The sequence below is a fragment of the Aquila chrysaetos genome, chromosome 5 (assembly GCF_900496995.4).
Source record: "Aquila chrysaetos chrysaetos chromosome 5, bAquChr1.4, whole genome shotgun sequence".
Lineage (NCBI taxonomy): Eukaryota > Metazoa > Chordata > Aves > Accipitriformes > Accipitridae > Aquila > Aquila chrysaetos.
The window spans coordinates 45,235,754-45,256,662 of record NC_044008.1 but is presented as its reverse complement, the minus strand read 5'-3'; the positions used below and the strand labels follow the sequence as shown (position 1 = coordinate 45,256,662).

Here is a 20,909-nt window from a genome sequence, read left to right as displayed (position 1 = left end):
AACTAACAAGAGAGCTGCTCCTACACAAAGGAGCCTACACAGATTTATTCTGACTTGAGTGGTTATTTTTTTGCATTAGTTTTAATTAAGACTTAGAATTAAGAAGATGCTTCTTACCATGCTGACCACTGGGGAGCTCCTAATGCTTCCACAAAACATTTCTACTGTAAGTTTGTGCTTTACAAAGACGGGGTGATATGGGGAGCTTTATCCATACTGTAGCAGCTAGGATGAGAATTTGCCATTAGTTGAATTCCCATCTGTGTTACAGAAACTGAACTGTTTGGGTTAAGTAAAGGTTTACAGAAGAGTTTCATTATTCAAGATAATCATGCTACACCTTTCAGTTTCTTTAACCAGCTCATTCAGTTTAAAGGTATTCATTTTTCTTTTATTGTTAACATTTTGTAAAGAGCACTTCTCTTGCACTGTGGTAGCCTTGGGAAACAAAGGAGAGACTATTTTGATGACCTACAAAGGATAGCATGGCTATTCGATTTATTTACAAAGAAAAGTTGACATGGAAGAAGCATTCAGCTCATGTTATTTTACAGGCTTGTTGTACCGGAAGATTAAAACTGTCAAATATAGTATGTTTTTGGCTTTAAGCTACAATGACAACAGTTGCTATGATTTCTTGCCAGCAAAACAGGTGACAATTCATACTCAAGAAGCTATCACTTATTTTCCTCTTCTTCTATCCCACAGCATCCTTACCCTTTTTGAGATTGGGTTTTTTTCCTCCTAAGGAAATTCCTGATTCTTTTATATATTCTGTATTTCTTTTGATTTATTCAACTTAGCATATACTGTGTGTGGACCATGTTAAGACTGCAATGAGCAGATCATTTGTTTACTACAAAAACGTAGCCACCCTTCATGGCCTGTGTACACATTAAAAAAAAAAAAAAAAAAAAAGATGTGTTTGTGTATTAACTGTCTATTAATGGTATACTAGACAGATTCAAAGCATGCTTAAGGCAAACATGTCATTTTATTATGCTAAATGGTCTGAAATAAGGTTTTCCCTGAAGTTCCCTCTCCACCCCCTTTCTTGATATGTATGTGTGTATAATCAGCGATGTATCTTAAATATATTTTATGTAATCATCACTGAAATACTGAAATACAAAAACTAACCTGGGAGAAAGGGGAATATAAATCTAGTATTTATACATGCAGACTCTTTGATCCTGACCACTATCTCCATGGAAATACTGTTCGGTATCAAAATCTCAAACTTGATCTAAGTTACAGCAGGAGCCTTGCCTAGTCACACAGATTAATACTAACCCAAGTACCCTGCGCTGTTTGCTATTTTAATCTGCATGAAATGTACTTCAGCTACAGTGGAGACTATAGCTCTAAAGTTAAAACAAAATGAGGTGGCTTGTGTCCAGCTGGATGGGTAAGCACTTTGTATACACGGCTGAACAGAGCAACCATACAATCTGCCTAACATTATCTCTAATACAGACTTGAAGTTTTCTATCACCCTTTGGACTGTCTTTACATCATTCACTGTCACCCTATGCTACATCGTATCGGCCATGATGATAACTCCTAAAAGAAGTTAGAATAAGAAGTTACTGGATATATTGGTATAAATTATTGTAACGCAGTTCAGATAGAAATGAACAGGAGAGCCTGCTGCACACAGCCAAGCCAACGGGCAGCACGCTTTGCAGCAGCTGCCCGCAGCCTGCCAGCCCCAGCCCTGCAAGCACCACTCAGAAAGTGACCTGTTCTGTCAGCTACTGAAAGTGAGTCGCCTAAAGCCAACAAGAGCCCACAGGTTTGAATGCCTCAAAACCACACATTGTATTTGTTTGCATTGCTGGACTTCGTAAAAAATAGAGGTATCATGAGGATCTCAGTATTTCTACACTCCACGAAAGATGAAGTGGTAAAAAGTACAGTGACATTTGTCTATTGGGAAGTTCATGTAAAAAAATTTACTGTAAAAAAGGATCTAAAATTTCCAAAAAAAAAAAAAGTTGAGAAGCAGTTGATCAGCTTATAGAAGCTGTGTATTGATAAACGTGAGCAATACACATAGTTTAATTAGAGAACTGTGAATGGAGCAAGCAGTGAAAAGAAAAAACTATGAACAGAGGCAATCAGATATTCTGATTTAAGATTTCTGTAAAAAACTGTTATCTGCAAAGCAAAAGGAAAAAGCAATGCACAACTCAGATCATTTGTCCAGGTGACAAGGTGCTACAAATTCACAGTAAAAAATGAGTAAGTATGGAAGCATAGGCCAAGAAATTGTATAGTAAAAGCTTTACAAAAGATGTGTAATGAGTGCTATTAGATGTGTTGCATGCATCAAAACCGTCATTTACAAACACTGTTTGAGAGGCACAAGAATGAATTTGAACACCTGCAGTATGAGGCTAACTGGGGACTTGTTTTGTGTATCAAACTGAAACTTCCCTGTGACAGTAATGCAAGGAATTACATAGAACAATTTGATGTGAATACCCCATGGGAGTGATCAATAACATTACCTCCACAATACCCATTGGAAATTTTTTCTGACCTTAACGTCTGTCAAAGATTTTGACAACAGCCGCAAGACTGTTGAAGGGCTAAGTATTGTACATTTACCCACCCGTTTCAAAGTTTACATTTAAAAGACTAACTTTTGGCATTGCAAAAGCACTGTAAATCTGGTGAAGTTTTCACTGTAGGTTATGTGATGCCTACAGCTATGTGAAGTTGATGTAAATAACATAATACGGAGATAGAGAGAGGCACAATATAATGAAGCGTAGAAATTATAAGAGGAAATACATGTTGTGAAACAAAATGAACTTTACTTCTTACTTACGCCTTTTGCGCACAACAGGAACCACCCTTGTATCCTGACAAGTCATCTGCTTAGTAAGGGGTGAAGTGCAACCTCAGTTTCAGGAAAGTACAGTAGCTCATGCTAGTGCTTCTCAGGAGACCGGGAGGTAACCAGTTTGCTAGAGCTGCCATGCAGTTTAGGGCAGTGCTTTTCTTTATGACCGTGCACGATCATATGCTTCAATGACAGTATCTGGGATTTAGCAATGCTAAACACAGATCAAACCCCTGTTGGTTTGACTGCTACAGACTCCCTGCCTATACTGGCAGTCAAGGACGGGTTGAAAGGAGCACGGATAGGCCCCAGGGCAGATGCCTCCAGTGCAGCAAGTGCCAGCCAGGAAGGAAGCCTGTGGGACAGTGCAGTGCTGCTGAGCGTCTGCCTCAGAGGTTGCCTAACTTCAGGCCTAAGACCTCCTATGCTAGTATTAACCATTCTGCCATTTCAGTTGTTCTCCCTGTCAGCAGTGACTGTTGGCTGCTCTGCCTGTCTATAATCAAGTTATTGCAAACTGAGAATTTCCAACAACAGAAGAAAAAGTTGTCTGTGAAGATAAACATAATTGAAGTTAATGTATGAATTGTAAAAGAAAATCTGTTCTATCCCAAATTGGCACCTGAGACAGCATGAACAATAAAACACAAGCACCCCAAATCTTCTTTTATAGGCTGTTAAGTGCACTGCAGTATGAAATGAAAAATGAGATTTTTATGCCTCCCCATTGAGCTCTAGGTGGCCTAATTCACCCTTTCCAAACAGTTCACTGCCTGAAGCTAGATACTAGCTCTTTAACAAGAGAACACCTATTGTTTCAGGCTAGCCAGTCCCTAGAGAACTACAGTAAACCAGTGGATGAGATGACCTAACTTACTTTTTGTGTGTATGTCTTAGTACTGGACAGATCATTATCTACAGTGGAATGTGTCTGAATACCCAGGAGTGAAGAATGTCCGTTTTCCTGATGGACTGATTTGGAAGCCAGATATTCTTCTCTATAACAGGTAGACACACTTTTTTTTATGTGTGCAAGGAGAGAAAGAGAATTCTATAGAATTATAGAATCACAGAATAGCCCAGGTTGGAAGGGACCTTGAACAATCAACTGGTCCAACCTTCCATGGGAAGGGGATCCTAGATGAGATTATCTAGCACCCTGTCCAATTGCAAAGATAAGGCAAGGCAAATGACATAATCATCTCATCAAAATGCCTAGGTTTTGAAATACTTTTCCAAAACTTTACAGGTTTTTGGAATACTGGAAAATTACCGGTCTCCTGTTTATACAACAGAAGGTCATATTTGCAAATACTTTGTAAACAACGACATCCTCCCTACCACCAATTTGAGTTGGGTTTTGTGAGATGATTAGAAAAGTAAACTTTTCTGGCTGTGTTTAATGGTACAGGTAGTGATAATTTCCTCTTAAATTATTTGTCTTGTCTAAATGTTTACTGGTGAATTAAAATCTGACTTTTGACTGCTTGTCTAGTTTTAGTTTGGGTTTCACTAGAGGCAGGATAGGTAAATGCCAGTAAGTATGTTTGGATTTTCCCATGCCCAGTTTTGGTGTCACTCTTTCTTCCTGCTACAAAAATAGCTAGACTATTTGTTGCTCTCCTCTTCAAACTATCTGTTCTGAGTTGGGCTTATTTCAGGGTCAGACAGATTGCCATCAATCCACTGCAGAACCTTTGGCTGACATTGAGAGATTCTTTGGCTGCACTATTATATGGTAGTTCCCATTGTGGAATTTACTTAGTTTAAAAAGATAAAGCACTGAGAGCTGTCTGCTCTTTAACAACTTGCCTTTTTCTGCAGCTGTTGTGTGCCTGTGTGCTGTTCCCCAGGTACTGGAAAGACCTTATATCTGCTTTGTACATGTTGCACTGGCTCTTTTGTGGTAGCCAAGGTACATTGTTATTTTTTTGCCCATGCAGATGACATGAACCTTTTGTCTTCTTAATGGCTTTTTTCCTCTGTTTCTCTGCCATATGTTTACTAAGAAGACAACCCTACTGTGTTTATCAACCTGAATCCTCCTCCCCACTTCAAGAGCTGCTTTTTGTTGCAGCAAGACCTAGAAAATAGCTGTACCCAATATGTCAGCTGCAGTTATGCTCCCTTTTGCCATTTGATGATTACCTTTATGATAAATGTCACTGTCACAGGTGTTGCTGAATTGTAATAATGTGATAACAGCACCCAGTGACAGCATTTGTCAGCCACTTGAGTGCTTCTCTCTAGGGCCTACATTACTGCTTTGCTTACAGCATGCTGCAGTGCTTCTCTCAGAGGTACAATTACTACAAAATGATTTGAGGTGATCTCCACTAGAGTTCACCATACTTACGGTAACTGCCTGTCAAGATTAATTCTTGTTTCTGGTTTAAGCACGGCAATTAGCACTTCAGTTGTCCATACACCAGCCTGAAAAACCTTTCAAATGCTCTGTACACAAAATGGAGCAGCATGCAACCTGGATAGGTATTTTTGCAACATTAATCTTGCTTAATGTATTTTTCAATGCAAATTTCTTCTCTTGAGCATTTATTCCTAGCTACCTTGGTTCTGTAAATGACAGCATTCTTGGGAGAATCTGACAAATCACGCATTCATCTCCATTCTGCTGAGTAACACACTGTGTATGCCATAAAATTGGTACTCTACAACAGCAGTTTAGAGGTTTCCAAAAGAATGAATTATGACACTATTCTTCCTCACATATATCACATACCTGAGAGGAGACTTTCAGTGTATCTGAGGATTTATGCTTCAATATTTAAGTAAGTACATCCAAAATGAAAGGGTAATTTTTTTAGAAATTAGTAATATTAATACATACATGCTAACTGTAGCCAAAGAGCATTATCGAATGAGAAGGGTAACTTAATAACCTGAAAAACTGAAAACACTTGTTTTCTGTTAATATAGGGTTTCAAATCTTGAGATTGTTAACTATGGCACAGTCATGAAGAATTTTTCTACAGTGTTTGTATTTCAAACACATATTCAATCCTAAATCTTATTCAGAGTTTAGCCAGGGAGCAAAGCTATTTAAAACAAATTCTTATTCCTGTATGAAATTGCATTGGGAATGTTATGATGTTCTCTTATAGTGACATGGTATTTTGAGATAGATGCTTTCAATTTCTATACACTTCACTAGGGACATGCATCTGCAGTTACAAAGAAATTAATGAACTATAAATTCACTTTTGTTTTTAATGAATGCATGTTTCACTATGTCGTGAGTCCTTACACATCTTGCTGCAGCCTAGTATAGAGAAACTTGGGGCAGCTGTATTAAATTTTACAACCAGTCTATCGTGAAGAGCAGGGCCAGTTCATCTGTAGTTTGTCTGAGGGAAGAAAATCTTGGCCTATGAACAAATTCCAGGATTGACTGTGTTAGTGTCATGTATGGCTCTCTTCCACTTTGTTAGTTTTACTAGGCTTATTAAAAGTGCTCGTTTCTGGTGGTATTATTTTCCAAATGGCCACATAGAGTTCAGTACTTCATGGAATTACAAAAATTCTGGTAGTTATGTCTCATTTTAACAATTTCATCTTTCCAGTTCTATAAACCTGAGATTCTCCAGATAGGTGCCAGTGGGATTATATCTGCTAGGTACAGCTTTGTCATTTCAATGTACTGCAGTCAGTATATGCTTTCAAGTGGTTATACCCTGAAGAAGTAACGTAGCAGAAATGTTTTTCTATCATTACATTTGAGTTCAAAGTCTCACCAAGCAAAGGCTTAGCTACTTGGTGCATTCCCAACTGAAGCACTGCATTTCAAAAAACAATTAGAATTACAGTGTAGAAAAAACACATATGATCTTTTTTCAGAAAAAAGAATTTCATATTTGAGTCTAAGTACCTCTTGATATTCTTTTAAGAATGTGTCTTATGAAAGCCAAAGTAACATGGCAATGAAACCTAGGTTCCTTGATCACCAGTGTCCTTTCGAAAATTTTATTTTTGCCAATTACCAGAAACAGCAGCAAGGTCTTAGAAGCAATCCTCTGGTGCTTAACTGCCCTCTGCTCAAGGGCAAGAGAACAGAATCTAGCCTAGGAGGCTAAGAATTTTATTTCTAGTCATTAATTTCCCCTTTACAAGTCATTTGTGTGGCATGGATATTTTTACATCCTAAATTTGACTACTTGTTCTGAGTTTCATCATGTAGCCCTTACTAATTTCAAGTCAAAGCAATTACCTGTCTATGTCTAATATAGAAACCTGTTGCAGGACTTTAAGTCTGGTTTTCCAAGGAAACAAGATGCACACGTAGGCATGCACACCCGTGTGAATATAGGTGTTTGTGTATGATCTTTCTTGCTGCCCCTTTCCCTAATTTCCTCTGAATCCATTTCTGCCAAAATTAGCAGGGCAATCAGTAGAGATCTTAGCAGTACCAGTTTCTTAAAAATGTCATGAAAACGGGCAGCCAAGATGAGGAGGGAGAACAATTAGTGCTCCAACTGGAAGAGAAGCTGCAACACACACTCAGACAATCCAGCCATGAGCTGTGAATCTGAAGGAGAGCGGTCTACATTAGCTCAACTGCCTTAGAATTGAATTGCCTTTTCCCCTCAAAGTCCTAGAATCCATTCATGCTACATACATAATATTTAGACTTTTCTACTTGTCTTCAGAGTTCAAATTAAATACTGCAAATTCAAATTGCAAAGATTTTCAACACTGTGAGCTTTCTGCTCACCACAGGAAAAAGTGCAACTCCAGATGGGCATGTAATTATTTGGATTTAGTTTCTTCTTGTCTGCGTATTTCACAGACCAGTCCAGATAATTTTAAAATGTAATTTCTTCAAATACATAAGGGGAAAATAAAAGCAAAGTAACAATAACTAAAATAGTGATTGCTTTATTTTAGCTTCTGAGATACAAAATTTGCATCAGAATAGATGAAATATTAAAGTCCTCTTTTTTAAAAACAGTATTTCAGTAAGGGTTTTCCTGCTGGAAGAATGTGCCATTTATTATACTTCATTTTCTGCTAGAATTATGAATATTTCACTTTCTCCCCATCTTAGATTCTTACTGTATTTTTCTGATTATGTTTTAGAAGATGATTAGAAAATTATGAGATACTAAACCACTAATAGGCAAAGAGACATTAGAGACTTGCCATGTTCAAATCAACCTAGAGACGACACAGGTTTTTAGATCAATGAAAGCACAGACTGCAGCAAGAAGCCAGGCCCTGAGGCTCGTGCGACCTCCTTTGCCCTGGCCCAGAGCAACTGGCACTGTATTTGCCTTGTGTGCCAACCCCTCCCCGCAAGGTGACTGGAAACTACAAACAATACAACAAAATACAGGAGCCTATGTCTCATTTTGCTTATCCCTGCACCAATGAAAGCCCAAGAAAAGAGCCTGTGTCTGTAATCAGGGCCAACAGCCATCAGACGTGAACTCGACACAGCAGTTCCTGAATTAATTTTGAGATGCAAGGATCATTCACTGCTAGTACCCTCCCAGTACATTCTGTGCAATTTAATCTAGGCACCAATTTCAACAACTATGACAATTTCATGAATACCTAGGTCCTGAACTTTAAAGGATGTATAGATCAAAATCTGTAATAACTTACCACGAAAACCTGCAGTAGTAAATGGGAACTGTGAAATAGGGCATAATACTACATGAGTATACATGTATTGCAATGCTAAATAATCTAAACGTCTTTCATAGAGTCAGCGAACTTACTAAACTTGTCATAGGAAAGAGCCTTTATTTCATCATCTAAATATTTGAAAATAGGTTGTTTCCCATCCAGAAGTTCTTAAAATTTTAACGCCTAGTAAATTCCTGGGTCATAGTGTCAGATGTAGTTGAGAGATTCCTTGGCAGTAGCCACTAATTCATAATTTCAAGCACTCTCCAAGTAACATTATGATTCTTTTATAGAGATGTGTGAGAACAGCACATCAGGGCAGTCCTGGCCAGCACCACTACACTGACACCTCTAATAGTTTTTGGGGTTTTTTTTGCTGAACCCAGTTGGTGGCTTCTGAAGTAGATAATGAAGGCTGGAGCTGCATTAAAAGTCTTATGTATGACATGTAGTAATAACGTTCACCCATGCAAAGGGGTAGGATGAAACACTGAGTATCCATCTCCTCAGTATTCATTAGCTGCTGTTAATGTAGACAGCAAGAGAACAGATTTCCCTGTACAGTTACTTGAGAAGTTTTTTAAAAGTGCTTACTTTCAAAAATGGAAATCAATAGAGCCAAGGCACTGTAATGAATGTAGTGGGATGGGTGAGCAGCGAGAATGAGGTGGCTCACCTTCACTTAGAGTAGTTAATCAGGAACAAATCCAGTAGTATCAGGCCAGTTACTCTGACGCCACAGAAAAGTGGTGACAGGAGAAAAGCTGTCAAGTTTTTGGGGAGGAATAATCCTTTTATGAAGAACAGATTCATCTCAGATATTCTTCAGCCAGTCAAAAAGCATATAACCAATTTTTTTTCTTCCCTATTCTAGTGCTGATGAAAGATTTGATGCTACATTTCACACTAATGTTTTAGTCAATTCTTCAGGACATTGCCAGTATCTGCCACCAGGTAGGCTGTTTTCATGTCATAAATTTTGATAACTCAGACTACTTATGTATGGTGTGGTTTCAAATTTGACATAAATTCTCTGATATTTTATTTATCTAGCTAGCATCATCTGATAGATTTAAGCTGAATGCATCATGAATTACATGGTTAATACTTTTGTATGAGAAACACCATACAAGATATATTTTTAATTGCAATTATGTAAAATCTTCTGTCATAATGCACTATTTCAGAAGTGTGGACATATAAAAAAAGATAAGAAATATAAGCCTCTAATATAAAAATATATTGCTTATTAAAGCCATGGTAATGCCTCTTAATAAAAATGTATTTCATTAATTTAGCTGTTTCTTCTATTAATACATTAACTTTATAGTAAGATGCTTAGTAATATCTTGGATGTATCTTCTATTTGAAGTGATTCACTGGATGCTTCATCACAACAATTTTTAGTCTAAAAGGGAAGTAGTCTGTGCTTGATAATTATTTGATATCAGAAATATATCACTGATTCTCTGGATGTACAGCGGTGGAGTACTGTTTCTGTTCCCAGGCTCAATTAGCACAATTCTTAGAATTAAATTCCATCTAAGATCCCCAGAGGATTTCAGGGGTTTGCCTGTTGTTCTTTTGATTTAAGATGTTCCTTTTGGTGGGGGTTTTTCAATTTAATTCTGAAAGCTGCTAAATGACAGGGGCCTGACTCATTTAGCGTGACTCATTTTCATTCAAGGGAAGAATAAGAAACTAGCTTTCCTGAATAAATCAAGATCATGTAAATCTAATAAAACAGCAAATAATCTTTTAGGATTTCTTATTTTATTCAGTAAAAGAAATAGGAGAATCAGAATGCATATTCTGCTTCATTTCTTTCTGAAATACAGTATCTAGAAATCTGAGCTGTTCTCTAGATATTCGCCCACTATGTGCCAAAATGGAAATGTAGTTCAAAAAATAGTTTATAACATCAATACATTAATGGTGCAATTCTTTCCCTTTTCTATGAGTGACTTTTGCTATTTACATGTCAAGAGACAACTGAGATTAAATACGCTTTACAAGTAAAAAATGGGGTGCAATGTAGAACAAGGTCTGCTTTCAAAATGTACATGAAATTATATGGAAAAAGCATTTAAATTAAGTGTTCTTGTTTAAAATCCAATCTAGGCATATTTAAAAGCTCATGCTACATAGATGTGCGCTGGTTTCCATTTGATGTTCAGAAGTGTAACCTGAAGTTTGGATCCTGGACTTATGGAGGCTGGTCCTTGGACTTACAAATGCAAGAAGCAGATATATCTGGCTATATTTCAAATGGAGAGTGGGATTTAGTAGGTAAGCTCTTGATTTCTTATTTACACTGTGAACTTGCAGCCCTGTCTCCACTGCTGAAATGGATGGAATAATGATTGGGAAATGAGGACAGAAATTAAATTAATAAATGACCTAGCTAGTGGCATTTGAAGCTCTGAGAACAGATGTAAGATGAAAATCAACATACGGAAGTAGGTGACAAAATTGCTTCTTGAATTCAATAAGTATCTTTTATCTGATTTTCCTTTATTATCTGACAAAAATGACTTAATTGGGAATTAAGCTCATAGAAGTAGTTTTACCTATAGTAAAACTTAGAAAGCTACATTTATCCTTTTTTAAAATAATCACTACATAATACACAGTTTATTCACATTAATTTCTGGTTTTCTTCCTTTTCCCTCCTACACAGGAGTTCCTGGGAAGAGAACTGAGAGTTTTTATGAATGTTGTAAAGAACCCTACCCAGATGTAACATTCACAGTAACTATGAGACGTAGGACTCTCTATTATGGACTCAATCTTCTTATTCCTTGTGTACTGATATCAGCACTTGCTTTGTTAGTTTTTCTGCTTCCAGCAGACTCGGGAGAAAAGATCTCACTAGGTAAACCCTTAATAGGATATTGTAAATATGACCAAACCAAAAGAAGTTGTCCTTTTAAAAGTTTTTTAAACAGTCTTAGTAGGCAGCGAGGAATAGCTTGTGTGCCCTATTCTGGCTCATGAGCTATTTTTACTGTTTGATGCTGAAGCTGTGTGATGTTTAACCCTTGCTCTCAGCTTAGGGTACATTGAAGTTGTGAAATGGAGGAATTCCAAACAACCAAGCTGAAGCATGACAATTCCTGACTGCCTTCCTTAAGAAGCAGGGTTTCATTTTTTGATGCTTATTTGCTGAAGTAAAATCCTACATTCACTGAGTAGAGCTTAAGTTTACAAATATGCATTTGAATACTTTAACATGGAATTCTTCTTAATATTTCCTTTTAATAGTGAGTTGTATTAAGAGCCTAAGGTGCCTTCTCAGAAAGACTGATTCTAACTGCTACTATTCTAATTTTTGTAGAGAATTTTAACTAAAGTATTGGTTTGTGAAACAAATCTTATGACTTTAATTACTTGATCCTTAAGATGGAGGTTTAATATGTAATGAAACTTCCTGCCTCATACAAAACTGCAAATGCACTGGCTTCTACTAAGTTAACATAGCTGTTAAAAGGTAGGAACAAAATTGACATTTCTCCAGAACATGATTTAATTGAGTAGTAGCCTCCCTAATCAAGAAGTCCCTCCCCATATTTTAAGATTAATTCTCTTTTCCTAAATCCTTTTCCACCTGATAATGACTCCTTCTTGTTTAAGACTAGTCCTGAGAAAAGAGCTAAGCCTTGTTCCAGGAAGATGGGAGCTCATCACCAAGCAAAAGAAGTCAAACTCCCAAAATCAACAGTCGAGACTGCTTGGGCATAGCCACGTGCAGAACCCAACAGCTAATATCAGAGATACCAAAATCTGTCCAAGACAGCAAATCTGTTTTTCAGGAATATTATGCATTACCTCCCCCATAGCTTCCATGCCCATTAATTGAGTGTCATACGCTCAAATACTCAAAATCACACCATCTTTCTAAAGCAAACAAGCAGCAAGAATGACTTTGATTTACCTCAGCTAATTAGCAAATGGTGATAAAAGCTTAACAGTTACAAGGATGTAAAAATATATATGTCTGTGCAAGCATTGGTACTAGTTTGGCAGCACTGCTGTCCTGAACTTGAGGTAGTACAAGAAAGGATGGGAGTACCACTAATGTGCTGGTATGAGGGTAACAATGGGAATGCATCTTGCTAAAAGCACTCCTTCAGATTTATTTTCTGCTTCTTACTGCCTTGTAATTACAAGCTCCTGATCTAATTTCATACTTCATGTTTATCTTTCAGGTATAACAGTTTTATTGTCTCTCACTGTCTTCATGTTACTTGTGGCTGAAATTATGCCAGCAACATCTGATTCTGTGCCCTTAATTGGTAAGCTAACTACTGCTTTTATTCACTTTTATATTTTGTCAAATGAGGTACAGTGACTTTGCATGAAGGCCAGCAGTAAGGCAAATTACCATCTGTACAATGGTCTACTGCAATTGAATTAAAAAAATGTTGCCAATTGATGAGAGGCTCTGATGGGTGTGATCCGCTATACAACTTCTGTGCTCTCTGCTCTGAACAAAATAGAGAACCTATGAGTATTTTGGGAAAGTGTAAGGGAGTCAGTTTTCCATGGAAGTTGTTGCGGTTTCAACACAATTGGCCAGACACTAGGAATACAGAGCTAAACTTGATTAATCTTCCCATTGTAATTGCTCAACAGAAGGAGAAACTTTCAAAATAAGTACTAGCCAGGCTCTACAATACCAGTGGAAGAAAATTAGAGGACAATTTTTTTCAAGGTTGCTTAGAAAAGGCAGGTGCTCAGTTCCACAAAGACAATTGCTAAAGGCTGGTTATCCTCTCAAAAGAATGGCTGCTCCTTCTGCTTTTGAGAAATCTTTCACAAGTACCTAAAGTAGCATGTGTATCACTACACTGGAAAAAGAACTTAACACTCTGTATGCATGTATATAAACACCTCTTATAATAGCTACAAAGCAGTATCAGCCAACGTATATTGCTGTAATTATCTGTTTATTTTGCAGCTCAGTATTTTGCCAGCACTATGATTATTGTTGGTCTTTCTGTTGTTGTCACTGTTATTGTTCTACAATACCATCATCACGATCCAGATGGGGGGAAAATGCCTAAATGGGTAAGGTTTGATTTTCATTCATTATCCATGTCATAAATGTCCAGATCAGGGATGTGATAGAGTAGCTAGTGACCCATGTTTACTTCTTATTGTTCAAAACATATATATCCTTCCTAAACATTTTGTTTTGAAAAGTAGCTTCACCAGAAATTAGATGTCCAGATACGTTTCGTGTGGTTGGCTTCTTAGAGAGTGTGTGTGCGTGAGAGAGAATTAATATACCTCAACTTGCTTCTATATTCAGAATCTCCTTCACAACAGCTAGAAGCACCTCAGGATTTTTCTAAAACCTAAATATCCTAGTGGAGGTGATTTTCAAATAAGCTGCAGATGTCAAAAGTTGAAACAGGTAGAAGAAAAGAGCAAGATGCTGATGGAGATTATAAATGCATGAAATACACTAGCCTCAAGGTGCAACTGTGCAGCCGCTACATATTTAGCTGCTGTGCATACAGAAACATCAATAGCCTAAAAAGCACTTGTTAAAGATGGCTGTTAAAGTGGGAGTGAAACTTGCTCTGAAAATCCTCATCTTTACATCTCTGGTCAAGAACATCTGTAGAGTGCAAAGAAAATTTAAAGTCTTGTTCTAAGCACATACGACTTTCTTTATAATGTACTTCTATGAGTGGTTGTTTTTACAGAGAACATTACTCTGATACTGGATTACTAAATATTGATGAGTATGATCAGCTAACTGTCTGCTCTTCCTAACTTCACCCAGCTCATGGCAGCATCAGGCATTACTGAAGATGGAAAGCCCTTTCCCTTTTTCTCTCTCTAGAACAATGAGTTATTATTATCCTTACTAGCCAAAAAGAATGTGCATATAGCAGTGTTCTGCAGCCAAGAGATAATGAGATATTCCCTGGCCCATTCTGGGGTAGTGACTTTAAAATAAATTTGAATTAAGAGAATAAAAGGGATATATCTTTAGATGCATGTTTGGTGACCTAAAGGAGACAAATGTTTAGTACTGAGCTAAACATCCTCAGAAAACAGAGTACTTGAGGTTGAGGAGTGAGCGTCAGTGTCGAGAAGCTGAAGTCCATTGAACATTATTTGGATACTGGTGAATTTTGCATCAGGCCCTCAGTTAATAGAATATCATCCTTCTAGGCACAGCTTGATAGTGTAAATAGAGTAACAAGGCAAGACTGGTCTCTGGCTGGGATGTTAGCCTGGATATATCTACTCTTGAGTGGCAATCCACAGTCAGACTAAATGGACCAAATCTAATATTAATTACAGTGGAAGATTTGCATATTGTATGAGACAATCATATTTCATTAGTGCTCTGGAAAAGAAACACTGGAATGAGCTCTTAAAATCTGATTGAACTAAATTACAGAAGCTTGCATCTGAACTGGAACAGTCTCTGGCCTGCCCGCACTTTCTGTAAGGCTGGATTAAGGCAATGTAGAAAACAATAAAATGAAACTCACTGATTAAATTTGCAAAGCATGTTTTTTTAATCAAAGTATTTTTTCCCTCTTTTCTCCATGCTATATCCAGATCTGTTTTCTAAAATCTGCAATCAAATGTCATGAAAGCAACGTGAGAACAGAGCCAAAACCTTCTAAAGCTTGGTGGCCCGGTCCAGTTCAGTATAGCATCTGTTTTAGCAGACCCCTCCAAACAGTAATATCAAGTGAATTTAATATTAGAGCACAAATATGAGTGAAAGAATTGTAATTTACTGACTACAATCTAAAGCAGCGCTATTAAGACTATTAAAAAGTAACTCTTCTTCAGTAAGTGTTTTTTTTTTTAAATTCATAGTTTCTAGTAAAAGTGGAAAAGGCTGCCATATCAATGTTCAAGTGTAAGGAAAAATCAACACCATGGAGATTCCCATCAGAGGAGGGGGGGCTCCCAACAGTGGTAGTCAGCCTGAGGCAATTAACAGCACTGCTAGAATAAGAAAGCAGCCTCAGTGATTGGCAAATTAATCAGCTGGAAAACTCTGGCACCATTTTCTAGAACTCCTGTGCAGACTAAGCAGAGACCATGGACCAGACAGTCATCCAGGCTGTAAAAATAACCAACAGTGCCCAAAGACAGCAGCTGTGTGAAGAGATGCTTATTCTCAAAAATTTTCTTTCAGACAAGAATCATCCTTCTCAACTGGTGTGCTTGGTTTCTGAGGATGAAAAGACCAGGGGAAGATAAAGTGCGTCCTGCCTGTCAACATAAACAGCGTCGATGTAGCCTATCAAGTGTGGAGATGAACACTGTGAGTGGACAGCAATCCAGTAATGGGAATATGCTATACATTGGGTTTAGGGGGCTGGAAGGGGTTCACTGCACACCTACCACTGATTCAGGGGTGATCTGTGGGAGGATGACCTGCTCACCAACAGATGAAGAAAACCTCCTGCACAGTGGCCACCCCTCTGAAGGTGACCCAGATTTGGCTAAGATCTTGGAAGAGGTCAGGTACATTGCAAACCGATTCAGAGACCAGGATGAAGAGGAAGCCATTTGCAACGAATGGAAGTTTGCAGCCTCTGTAGTGGATCGGCTCTGCTTGATGGCTTTTTCAGTCTTCACAATCATTTGTACAATTGGTATTTTAATGTCAGCACCAAACTTTGTAGAGGCTGTGTCTAAAGATTTTGCTTAACTCCTAAGTACAATCTGATTCTCTGAAGTATGATATGTAGCAAATAACGGTGTGTTTTTGTTTGATCGCTTGTTTTTAGTAAGTATACTGCTTCTTATTGTCTGCTTTCTTTTGTACCCCTCTCTGGTCCTGAGTTCCTTTTGGAAGAGTGGCACCATTTCAGAAGGGAAGCCAAGGATTTCTCCCTGGGCTGCCTGTGCACAGCTCCTCTGAGCACTCTTCTGTGGGAGAAGTGAAGTGGCTGCAAGTCCCTTCAGAGTGACAGGGTATTGCACCACCGTCTCTTACACACTTTTGAACTGGCTATTACAAAATAACAGGTAGGCAATGCCAACAATGTCACTTCTTCCAGACTTTCTATAAAAGATAGAAGGTGGTCCATCTTAACTATTTGAATGAGGGATCGTAAACACTTATGTTTAGGAGAGGATTAAATCCAAATAGAAGGAAGCTCAAACAGCAGGGAGAAATAGTTTGCTTTTCAGTTACTGCTTCTTACTGAGTTGTGGTATGTAGCTCTCCAGCTCACTCATAACCAGTCAGACCTGCAACTCCCTCCAGGCATTTTAGAGAGAGCATATGTGACTTCACAGGATTCTGAATTTGTCTGAGACACCAGAAACCTGAAAGTTAAGAAGATACACTGCATAACTTGTCCTTTCTGGATTTGACCTAGAAGTTTGGCCTGAATTCTCAAACAGGCTTCACAGTAATTTTCGCAGTGTTTACTACTTCTTCCATCTCCCCAGAAAGACATTTTTTCAACTGATGACCTTTTTCACTATCAAAAAGAAAATGAAGGATTTATGATGCCTTTTTCCTCACTTGTTTAAAAAAGAATTAAAAAAATACACACACTTGTCTCTTTACTGTTAACCGGATTGCAATGTGGAAAAAGTAACTCAGTCTTGTACAGGCTTAAGCATAAATGAAGAATCTAAAGTAAAAAGAAGCCATTAAATGCTGCGATCAAGGTTTTAATTTAAAAATTAGATGTTTGAGCTGTCGTATGCTTAGCCTTTTATAGACCTCTTTTTGTTGAACCACCATAACGTGTCTTTACAAGAAAACTGCACCTTTTCTGCTCAGTTTATCACCTGAAGAGCACTAATGAATAATAAAGCTTTCTTGGGTCTGATATAAACTATAAACTGTATAAATATATAGTTATATGTACACACTGCATATACGTCCAAGGAAAGGTTAAGACATAAATACAAATTCTCTTACATCTAGACAGACATTTGCAAAGGCAAAACTAATAGTTCATCACTTCATGTTATTTCTGATTCTGAAATTCTCCTGTCAAAATATATTTAGTTTTCATGCAACTTCAATGTCTTAATGAAAAGGGCTGAGCTGAGAATACCGGGACCTGAGACTTCATGTGTACAGAACAGCTGAGAATTAGTCTCTTGCCGGCACACCAGTATTCCTGACCAGTGATCAAAGTGGTAAAAGGTGTGGGGGAGGATTACTTTAGCATTGACTGCTTGCTTTGTCCTGCAGAATCCTGACTTTTTGGCTGAGGTCTTCAGAGACACAAATGGAGGCCTGTTGTTGTACCATGTTTTTACTGTGAAATAAACTCAAAGCCTCAGTTTATCTCTTGAGCTGGATTAAAATAAAGTGACTGAAATGCTTATTCTCCCTAGATAACAATTTCATTTTCAGAGTCTGCTCCCCTGAAAGCAGGAGAATCAAATTTCATGTAAACCAAGCCCAGAGTCACCACAGGTATAGTCCATCACCCGAGTGAACGCCTTGCTTAAGCACCTTCATGCCAGAGAAAAGGGCAGGGAGAGTGAAAGGAAGGCAGGATATTTCTTAGAGTTTGTGAATTCTGTCTTCCTGAATGCTCATTCAGAATCTCACACTGTGAAGACATGAGCAAAGCATTCAAATCCTTCTTGAAAGCTCATCTTGAAACTGTCTCAGAGTTATCTGTGATGTTATATTTTCAGGAACAATTATTAAGAATTAGCCATGCAATAATTCCTGCAAATAGTTTCTAGTTTGTAGATTGCATATGAATAGGAAACTGAGTCCAAAATCTGAAATGTGAGTTTTGCCCATTTGTGAATAACTACACATATGATGTGGCATGTGCTGCTCTTCGGAGTAATGTTTCTAGACTAGGCTTCCTGATGTGAATGTTGATTTGCATTGGTATTTTTTCCTTCTGCAAAAGCTACATAGAATGTTCCATTTAGTGTTTGTAAAGGTTTGGGGTCCTCTTGGAGAGGAATTTTTTCAAGAAGAAATGGAAGACTTTTAGGGACTACCTTGTACAATGAGACACAACTATTGCAATCATAATACATGACACATGTAATATAGGAAGCATGAAAGTACCCCTCTTTCCACCAGAATCCATTTACAGTATCTGTAGAAATCATCTTGCTAAATACAGGAGTTCTTTATAGAAGGATAGAGAAAACAATTTACAATTTGACAGTAAACTTCATTATCAATGACAGACATGCCTACGCTTAAAAACTGGAGACTGGTATTTGGCCTTTAGTGAAGTCCTGCCAAAGTCTGTAACACTGAGTTTGTAATACTGTCAAAGTTTGTAATACTGTCAGTGAATACTAGGTGTTAGACAAAGTAGCTGTAAGACACCGGCATCATGCCTACACTACTGCCTTTATTGTTGGCAGGATTAATGAAAATGCACCAAAGGGACAAATGAATCCTAATTTTCCTACTGTTAACACAACCTGTAAACATTTGGTAATAAGATTATTATAAACTTTAAATACAACAGTGACAACTTCTCACTTACGTTATTTTGCACCTATGAGTTAAATTTTCCTATAACTGAGCTGAGCAAAATTGGTATGTTTCTTGTCAAATTGTGTGTGTCTTAAATATATTCATGTATGCGCTAAACAATATTTTGATCTAAATGCTGGGAAAAATATTTATTTACAATTCTGGGCATAAAGATGGAAATAAAATACTGTATACAGTATGCGTATATAATATTAAAGACTACATATTGATGGTAAGGATCTGTAATGATCTTAAGAGTCCAGAGAGAGGATAAGCAAGTGGTTCACCACAACTAAGCTATGACTTGTCTGACAAATTCAAAAGCTCACTATAGAGCTCAGCTGTCATGTACAATACTATGTGTGAACAATGTATATTACTTTTTCTGTTTTTATATTGAATTGTATTGAGTATTTTAAAAACTTTTTAATATTTAAAAAATTTTATTTAAGTGTTAATGCCAAAAAAGTTCCAAACATGAAATTTTAAAAGGTTAGTTTTAAATACAGATAAATTATTTAAACAGTATTTAAAATATTAAATTATTTTATATAGGAATTGATAATACTATGTAAGACTTTTTTTAAAGGTTTCTTTAAATTCTCTTTACATTCTGTCTAGCTGCAGGATGTAATCTCAGTTCACCTGTGACAATTCAACTTTTCACCTTCTTTAACAAGAAAAGAAGGTAAACCAAAGTCCCAGATTTTCTTTCCTTTTGTTATACTATTTTTTACATTAAGAATGCATAAAGGGCACTAGAAAGAGATGTTACATCTGTCAGGTACTGATTGTCATATAAGCAATTCAATACCTTTTCAGTCCAGTACAAATAAAAGATTTAGATCAAGAGACTTTTGATTCTTTCTCATTTTGCTAAAATGGAAACAAACTCAAGCAGTAGAAAACATGAATAGCCATAAAAGACAGAAAAATGTCATTGGATATATCAATCTGGGATGACAAACGTCTTCGATAATTATAAATACATTCGCATTCTCCTAGCAAACCAGTCCCACACCAAACATATATTACTTCAGTCTTACATAAGTGGTCCAAGTTAACCAAGTAGGACTGAAATACCCTATGTTTTGGACTGGCCTTAATGGCAGTATTAACTTCATTCTTGAAGTTTAACACAGAAGAGAGAAACAGAAGAGAAAAAACAAATCCATACCAGCTGAATAAACTGCTGGTTTTGCCAGCTGCAAATTTTGTTTGTTGGCTACTGGTGAAAAAATATCTAATCAGCAGAATATCCCCCAGATGGGGAAAAAACATGCCAGTGTAGTTTTTTGCAGACAGATGAGTTGTACTGCCCACATGCTGATACAGCTTCCTGAAAAGCTTTCTATCTTTACAATATCCTGCTAAGCATGTGCCTGTAGTAAAACATGTGTTGCTGAACTCAAGACTTCATTCCCTTATTGATTCCACAAGTTTATAGGGAACAGCTGATGAAGACCAGTTTGGTCAAGGTCAACACAGCAAGTCATACAAGCATGTAGCTGTTACTGAATCCACCCTGTCTTTGGGTGGGAGCTGCCATGGGTCACAGTGTCAGATATTCAGGTGAGGCTCATGCTGATGGCTGCTCACTCTTCCAAGCCAACACGCCTACTCCCTTTCCTCAAGCGCTGAGAAGTGGGACATATTACCTCAGACTTACCGTTATACTTCAAAATGGTCAGACAGGTTTAGCTCGGCACACACCAGGCAGTTTCCTGGCACTGTGTATAAACCTACCATCACTCATACTCCATTTCTGAAGCATTTGTATATGGGGATTAAAATCAGACTACTGTCTGCTACTGCTGCCAGGCACCTGCTTGGCAGACTGAAAGATGCTGTGGTTTAGGAGTTTATACACGAGCGGATCCAATGTCATTGCCCTGTGGGTGGCAATGTCCATCAGAACACTGGGTCTTGTGGCTTGTA

At 37.6% G+C, this 20,909-nt stretch overlaps 1 protein-coding gene across 2 annotated transcripts in view; it reads left to right on the top strand.

Moving 5' to 3' along the window:
* CHRFAM7A (CHRNA7 (exons 5-10) and FAM7A (exons A-E) fusion) overlaps positions 1-19,823 on the top strand; it is a 45,912-nt gene extending 26,089 nt beyond the window's left edge. Inside the window, exons 4-11 of one of the 2 annotated variants that reach the window (XR_003923547.2) lie at positions 3,749-3,858; positions 9,372-9,451; positions 10,619-10,786; positions 11,178-11,372; positions 12,706-12,792; positions 13,458-13,567; positions 15,675-16,513; positions 17,703-19,823. Coding sequence is in view for 1 of the 2 variants with exons in the window: in XM_030015390.2 (XP_029871250.1) it covers positions 3,749-3,858; positions 9,372-9,451; positions 10,619-10,786; positions 11,178-11,372; positions 12,706-12,792; positions 13,458-13,567; positions 15,675-16,193 (1,269 nt within the window). In the remaining variant the exon portion in view is untranslated. Of the gene's footprint in view, positions 1-3,748; positions 3,859-9,371; positions 9,452-10,618; positions 10,787-11,177; positions 11,373-12,705; positions 12,793-13,457; positions 13,568-15,674 lie in introns of both variants that reach the window. The other variant, XM_030015390.2, reaches the window with a different exon arrangement.
* Positions 19,824-20,909: the final 1,086 nt, after the last annotated feature.